This window comes from Cibotium barometz, chromosome 51 (assembly GCF_041138505.1).
Source record: "Cibotium barometz isolate CiBa-2024 chromosome 51, ASM4113850v1, whole genome shotgun sequence".
NCBI classification, from domain to species: domain Eukaryota; kingdom Viridiplantae; phylum Streptophyta; class Polypodiopsida; order Cyatheales; family Cibotiaceae; genus Cibotium; species Cibotium barometz.
Genome location: NC_141096.1, coordinates 11,537,440 through 11,545,658, shown reverse-complemented (window position 1 = coordinate 11,545,658; position 8,219 = coordinate 11,537,440). Strand labels below are relative to the sequence as shown.

Below are 8,219 nucleotides of genomic sequence, written 5' to 3'. Positions count from 1 at the left end.
GGGTGAAGAAACTCTTGGATGGAAAAGCCCCACCACCGGTAATCACAGAAGTGCCAACAGTTATCCGCTCATAGATCCAAGAGAATGAAGGAGCGGAAGAGAGCCTTCACTCACATTGTCAATATGGCCTTGATGGATGAGATAATGAAAGTACATGAGTCAATGAGCTTGGAGGAAGCGTTAGAAGATCTAAATTGGAGGGGAGCCATGGAGTTAGAGTTTGTTTCAATTTTGAGAAGCCACGCTTGGGATCTTGTGGATTATCCCACAAAACAGAAGGTTATTGGCACCAAGTGGGTTTGGAAGGCCATGTACAATTGTGATAGTATATTGAATAAGTACAAGGTAAGTCTCGTGGGGCGAAGCGTTTTGCATAAGTCAAAGAGTTCAACTTTTAGGAGACATTCACCCCCACGGTTAGATTGACCACTATTCGTACAGTACTTGCCTTGGCTCCTCATGATGGGAAGTGGCCAGTATTGCGCAAATGGATATGAAGTCGGCATTTCTAGATGGCTATCTCAAAAGGAGGAGGTTTATGTGGTACAGCCACCCGGGTTTGAGATACCCAGTTCAAAAAACAAAGTGTGCAAACTCCGGACGGCATTGTATAGGCTGAAACAAACCCCTTGAACATGGTTCCAGTAGATAGATGCTTTTTTTGTAAGTATTGGTCTTTCTAAATGCCCATCAAATGCAAATTTATATATTTTCTCTAAGCAAGGCAAGTACATGAACATTGTCCTATATGTGGATGACCTCATTATGATAGGAACCATGAAGAGAAGATCCGACAACACAAGATATGTTGAGTTCAAATAGACCTTGGGGTTACACATGTTTGTTTGGGGATACAGAATGGAAAAGAGTCAAATGGAATCTTCATTTCTCAACAAAAGTATGCAAGAGAAATTCTAAAGGCATTTGGCATAGTTGAGTGCAAGTCAGTAATTACACCCATAGAGGTTGATGTGAAGCTTTCTGTTGAAGATGTTTCTCCATTGGTGGATATGAAGTTGGTGGGGAGTTTGATTTCCTATGCAATATACGGCCTGACATCAACTTTGCAGTTAGTGTCCTTAGCAGGTTCTCAAATCAGCCTAGAGAGAACCATTGGAAGGTAGAGATACAAGTGTTGAAATGCATGAAAGGTACCATCGGGTATAGCATCACTTATAAATCAGACAATTCCTTGACTGGATTTCATTGATTCAGATTGGGTAGAGATTATGATAGCAAGAAATCAGTTTCTGGTTACTATTTTCTTATTGGGTCTTGAATTACATTCTTGGATTAGTAAAAGAAGCACCCTACAATGGCACTTTCTTTTACAGAGGCCGAGTTAAAGGCAACATGTTTTGCTTAATGTGAAGCAGTCTGGTTGAGAAGGATCTTAGGAGACATGGGAATTGCTCAAAAGGGAGCAACAATGTTGTTGTACGACAATCAGACTATCGCCAAGAACTTGGTATTTCATGTTCGCAAACACATTGAGATTCAGTATCAGTATGTGCATGGATGGAGAAGGGGAGCTGGTCTATTGCCCCACAAGAAAGAATTGTACGGATATCTTCACAAAGGGTCTTGGGAGATTTATGGAGGGCCATGTTGATGACTCAACGTTAATTTGTGAATTGAATTTTGTGAAACGTGGCTCGAGAGATCGAGGTGGTGAGGATCCTTCCCTTCGTTTGTTCTCACAGAGAACCCTTCAGGGCTGAGATATATATATATATATATATATATATGCTATGCTTTGCTTTTTACCTGCGCCTCCTCCTCCACACCTCCAAACTCACGAAGAATCCTTGAGGGCCGTAGCAAGAGAGAGAGAGAGATGGCATGCTTGTCCTGCGAAGAGACATACCCATTAACGACCCTAGCGATAATGGAAAAACGAAAACTGAAAGACGTTGATCCTATGAATCGAGAGAGAGGGCTCTGTGCATTCCTTAAAAAGACAAAGACAAAGGCAAAGGCAGTGATGTGCCCTGTGTTAAGGCACCTCTACCAATTGGAGCTGGAGAGAGAGAGCTTGCAGAATCCCCAAGATCATGAAATGTCTTTTTTGTTTTCCGTTTAAAAGATTATCAAATAATTTCAAACCTTTAGTAGTGAGAACCCACAAAACAACGTTTTGGCTGCGTATTGAGGCCCACACTCAAGAAGCCTAGCCCAGTGCCCACATATCTTACAAATCTTGGAGCTTTTCCCATCCCTAGAAAAATCATGGCAGGCCTAAAGTATTTTGTACACTTATTTTCTTTTGAGCTGTTCCAAAGCTTCTCTTAGTCTAGAAAGGCATAATGCTTCAAAGAGCTATACTGTATTTCATTAGTAGACCTAAGCATCTCTTCTCTACTTTAACTACAAATGCACACCATTCCTAAATGCCTACAGAAAATAACTACAAATATTTCCCGTACTCAATACAACAATGTAGCGAACACAATCCTGTAAGTGTAAGCTACCTTACATGACCGAATCTCTCTCTCTCTCTCTCTCTCTCTCTCTCTCTCTCTGGCCAGGCTGTGGCATCCAACAATCACATCTCCTCCCTTTTAAACAGTGTGAATGGAAGGTGATGCCAAGAACATATAGCTGCAGACAGTTATGGACCAAGGAGAGAAGTGGCCATACTAGGGGATCAAAGAGGAGCGTATTGGATGGGCATAGAGGTGAAGGAGACTTGTACAGGAGGCCAAAGAGGGCTCCTTTCCACGCAAACTAAGAGGCCTTCCTTACACGTAAAATAGGAGGCCATAGAGTGCTACTTTGCATGTAAATTAAGGCAATAGAGACCTTCCTTACACGTAAACCAACCCCTTCATGTAGAAGGCAATCTCCTCAATACCCCAAAAATGGAGCAAAATGATTGGCTGGAGGTCCTTCCTCCATGGAGCCCAGTTGCTATGTATCATAGAGATATATACAAGCACCAAAAGAAAGCTGGCTGTTCATTACACTTATCACAAACAAAAATGTCTAACCCAATAAAATTACTAAGAATGTATTTCGGTGAGCCTGTAATTCATGGTTTAGTTCATGTTTTCAAAATTTGCCATTGGCACCCCGTTCTCATGCTTTTGCTTGGGATAAGCCTTCGCTAACCGTGTTGAGAGGTTTAAATCCCAAATTGCCAACCAACCTTTCCAAGGATGCTCAACTACTTTAAAGAGCTTAGGTTGGTAGGTTTTTAAAGGGCACATCATCACATGCGAATTCGCCTTAAGAAAATAGTGTCCTTCCTAGTTATCAATTGAAGCTTCATGAGTGCAGTTGTTAAGTGCAGCTGTGACATTCCCATTGAGGGGTGTGCCTTCTACCGACAATTTCTTGCACTACAACCTTGCAGTCATCTGATTGTTTGAAGAATGCAACGAACCCAACGACGTAGCGTAAGGATCTGTTTTTGTTTTCAAAACTTTCAACGAGTTGCTCCATTGGGAACATTTTGCAACGATGGTGAAAATGCTTGAAGGCATCTTCAAATTAAATTACTACTGCGATTGAACACTAAAACTCTAAAGCTTTGCCTCTTAAATGTTAAATGTAGAAAGCTGTGCATGAAAAACTAAATCGATTCCCATCATGCTACGGATGAGATGCTTTAGGGGCTATCTGCAAAGCTGTTTTGTGACCTGACAAGACGTATTCAGCAATCTTTTGCTAGAGATCCCCTTCACAGAGAGCTCCTCCTGTTTATTTTTCATTAAGTTGTAGAGAAGAATGTTGCTGTAACACATAAAAATCATAAATATAAGGCCTGGTTCAATCACAATCCAAGAAATAGCCTCTGCTCAATGCAGTGATCAAGTCAAGCATGAGGGCTTTTGGTTGCCAAAAAAAATCCCCATTTTTGTTCACCATTCTCACATCTTTGCAGCTTTGATTTCCATCCTGCAACGATAGCATCGTAATCCTCCTACACAGACACAAAGATAAAAATTAGCATGATTTATATATAGATAGATAGATAGATAGATGGATAGAGAGAGAGAAAGAGAGAAAGGCGAGCTTAGGACTCAGTACAAAGACCAAAGACCTCAATGGCACATCCTTGAAACGAGAACATGCTTGATATAAAGATCTCACCTCAGAGAAATCCATCAAGAAAGATTCTTTGCTCTTTTCAAAAGAAGCAAGCTCCTTATGCAATATATCAATGAACTGCCATTTCCATAACTCTGTTAGAGAAACAACTTGACCACCAGCAAACAAATTAGCTTCCAAAAGACAATCACCTGGGTTGTTCGATCCTCCGCAATAACATCATCAAAACCACCATGTCGAATCATCTACAAGGGAAAATTTATGTTAGTTTAGTGGTAGATACATAGGCAGCATATTCGAAAAAGCCCTACCTAAGCTTTCCAGAACCCCCAAAATACCTGGCCGTACTCTTCCACATCATGCAAATCATATCCTCTTTCCTTGATGTAATTCGCAAAATCTGGAGATGCTAGACCCGAGGATTTGCAGTAGTCAGTGATGAGCAGCTTGCCACCACCTTTGACCCATTTGCTCATCTTTTCGAAGAGAGTTGCTTTGTCCTATAAAAAGAGCAGGAAAGCAACGATCTTTCACAGAAATTTCTTCACACTGAACCCTAAGCACTTCAACAAAACTCTTTTCAAGCCCAGATGCTCAAGAGTTTCCTACTGATGAAAAAATCTCCTCTATCCTAAATGCATAAATGATGCATGGATGGCAAGAGTGTTCTAGCCATGAGAATTCCGAATGTATATCCTAACATGAGTGGCCTAATAACCTTGCAGCATGCATACAAACTAGTGATGCTCCAGATGGACATCCGCATGCACTCATTATTTAGGCCAGGGCAAAAAGATTTCTCACATGGATGTGCAGAAGAGTATCACGGCTGTAGATGACATCAAAATAGTCAGCAGGAAACTCTTTCTTTGTACAGTCTGCTATTTCAAACTGCACTGCACATTGCTGTCCAATCGCTCGCTCCAAAGCTAAGGATATCATATTCACAGAAAGATCAATTGCCACAACACTGACATCAAAGTTTTCTGCCATATAAAAGTCACCTCCACCAATGCCGCAACCAACATCCAGCACTCTCTGGCCAGGTTGTAGATCCAGCCTTTTGACAAAATCTTCTGTTGTGCCTGCAAGAACACAAATACAGAGGCATATTAAAACTTAGTTGTTGTCCTACCATACAAAACACTTGTAAGTTCTATGCCTAAACCCCAATGCTATCAAAGCCTGTGTGTATAAGGCATTGATATTAGATACTGACCTTTTCCACCAGTGCTGACAAAGCCTTCGCCAAAAACCCGCTCATACCGTAGTATACCATTCAAATTATACTGTGACGTGTCCAAAAATCGCTGGAAATTTCTTTCCCCTGGGCCTAAAGACTTCACTTTGTGCCAAAGCCAGCAGATCTAGCAAGAAAAATGTCTCTCATGTTATATAATACATTGCAAAGCGTCACACTAACAAAAATGCCACTTAACGAATGAGCCTTTGCCAGACCACAAATACAAAAATACCTGGTTCTGATTGCGTTTGTTAAGAACGTAGGCGTTCACACATTTGCAGCTGATAAGTTGCAACTCTGAATAGCTGCCATCCTCTTCAAGGACCATGCATTCTTGGAATATCTGTACAAGAATACAGCAAAGGGCTTAACATCAAATTTCATGCATAAGGCATATTCAAATCATCAGCAGAAAAGTGATTCAAAACCATGAATCGTAAGCTACCTTCAAATAGAAACTTGGTTGTCGGTAGTGTGTTGGGTTGCTCTTTCTCTTGTGATCTCCAGATTGGTGGAAGCAAGATTCTCGAAAGAAAACATAACCACCCCTCTTGACCCAAGTAACCATCCTTTGTGCCAATTCCTCCACCTTCATAACATCACAGGTTGCAGCCCTTGGAAAATGTAAGGCATGCAGTCCAACTAATGGACTAGGAATGCCCGTTAATAAACTCATTACTGTTACCACCTTAACTACAAAAACGCATTGCACACAAGTGAGATACTACACCAGAGAAGATGTATTCAACTAACCTCCTCATCGGATAAGTACATCAACAGCCAGTTTGAGAAGACAATATCAATAGAATCCGGAGATATTCTCAAGCTCTCGCTTGACGTTACATCAGCACAAACAAACTCAATGTTTCCGTAATGTCCATTGGTTTCTTCATTCTGCATGCAAAAATGATTGTAACACATTATTTCAGCACATATGGCCATTCCAGCGTGGATAACTACATATGTGTAACTATTCAATGCTATATATAACTATTCAATGCTGTTACCTTCTTAATGACATTCTCCATAAAGTCGCAAGCCAACACATGACTGGCCTGCTTAGCAAGTTCCCCTGTAAATCGACCGATTCCGGCTCCCAACTCAACAACAGATTTGCCCTTGATGATAGGCAGAGATGAAAGGATCTGAAACACAACCCACACTGTAACTTAGCACGCACTAAAATGAAAAGAACAACTTTCTACCTGATACTGTTACTATGCAATATGAGGGATGGTGTCAATAGTCATCTCTGGTACATGTATCAAAGGCCTTATCATGAATGCATCGTCAAATACAAACATATACATGCAGAATCAAACTGCCAAATTTACGTAGGCCGACATTTTATTTCTTTTTCAGATTCAAAACGCACCTCTGGCCTTTCTTCTTGATCAAGTTTAGAGGCTTGGCTATCAAGCATCATGGCTTCCACGCTCAGCACAGCAGAGTGCTCCTTCCAGTAGTTGCGTTGAAGGTCTCGTTGCACTGAAAAAGAGAGCCTTACTGTACAGCATTAGAGAATTAAGACAACTTGGTTAAGCTTTTCTAACCACCAGGCTTTCAACCATTTCAAGACAATGAAAGCACCCAGGTCGGCTAGGAGGTGCACTATACCATGAAACACATGTAGGAATCAGGGGCATGGCCTGGGCTATTTGCAAAAAGAGAGGGTGTTTAGGAGAGATAAGGATAAAAGAGTGAGTGTGTGCTTCAATGAGCTCCATGTGCTGTACAAAGGCTCAGCTCAACGGTTAATGCTTGATAGCTATGTTGAAGGGGATAAATTTCTTCAAAATTCATGGAAGCAGGGTTCCAGCATTGGAGAAACGTGCAGAGGCAACCGGATCTGTTGGCCATCCAGAAGAATTCTTCAAAATTCAAGAAGTGCAGTGCAGGGAAACGTGCAGAGGACACAGAAAACAAACCCAGAAAGGACAAGGAGAGGAGCAGCGTGTAGAAAATGTTATAATATGATGACTCTTGCCTCGAGCAATGGACATAAAGATCAGTTTCTTCAAATGTAGGATTTGCGAGGAACAGAAAAACTTGCAGTGCGATCCATGGGCCGTCCGGGAAAGGAAAAAAGAACGCAGGGGAGGGGGACCTAGCTATGGAGAATATCAGGAACTCTATCCAGGGAATTTAAAAAACACACAGAAATGCAAGTAAAAATGAAGACTGCAGAAACAGAAGAAGATTTTTGACCTGCCAAACCCTACATACAGAGATCAAGCAGAAAACCTAGCAACGGATATCACGCAGAAATCCTAAAACACGAGAAAACTTTGATATGGAATTCTTCACGCACAAGTGCAAGCCGAATAGAGAAATGCAGCAGAATAAAGGAGGAGATAAGAATGCCTCACCGGTTGGATCCATGGCGCGGGTGAGGGGGAGGCCTGGAAAACCCTAGCGATGGAGTTTCACCACAAACCCTGGCGATGGAGGAGAAGCTTTCTGTGCAGCGATCAAGAGCCTTCGATAGCGATACGGGAGCGAGAGAAGCTGCGGGAGCGACGATTGTGGGGATGGCCTCTTTGCCGCATTAGAAGCCAAAGCTTTTCCTCACACAAGAGGCTTAGTTCGCCATAGCCAGAGAGCTTGACGCGACAATGGGGAAGGAGCAAAACAAATAGCCTCACTTTTCTATATAACAATAATAATAATTCTCACGTAAACATATGGCTTTGTTTATTACTATGGAAAAAGTTATAATAATACGAATATTGCTGCATTTTTCACGAAGGCATGGAAATTTTCAGAAATTGGTTTATAATTATTGGTTTATAATTATTTGGTAAAATTCTTTATATCTCCTATTTTCACGAAGGCATGGAAATTTTCAGAAATTGGTTTATAATTATTTGGTAAAATTCTTTATATCTCCTATTTATAACAATCTACTATAAAGCATTATTGA

General features: G+C 41.2%; 1 protein-coding gene across 1 annotated transcript; it reads right to left on the bottom strand.

Moving 5' to 3' along the window:
- Positions 1-3,509: 3,509 nt before the first annotated feature.
- LOC147609321 (phosphoethanolamine N-methyltransferase 2-like) lies at positions 3,510-7,932 on the bottom strand. Its single transcript, XM_086788017.1, has 12 exons — positions 7,666-7,932; positions 6,672-6,784; positions 6,304-6,441; positions 6,050-6,190; positions 5,742-5,885; positions 5,529-5,639; positions 5,273-5,420; positions 4,858-5,138; positions 4,392-4,553; positions 4,245-4,298; positions 4,096-4,170; positions 3,510-3,925 (listed from the first exon to the last, which is right to left on the bottom strand). The coding sequence occupies exons 1-12, from the start codon at positions 7,676-7,678 to the stop codon at positions 3,818-3,820; spliced, it is 1,488 nt and encodes a 495-aa protein (XP_086644143.1). The 5' UTR covers positions 7,679-7,932; the 3' UTR covers positions 3,510-3,817.
- Between the last annotated feature and the right edge of the window lie 287 nt (positions 7,933-8,219).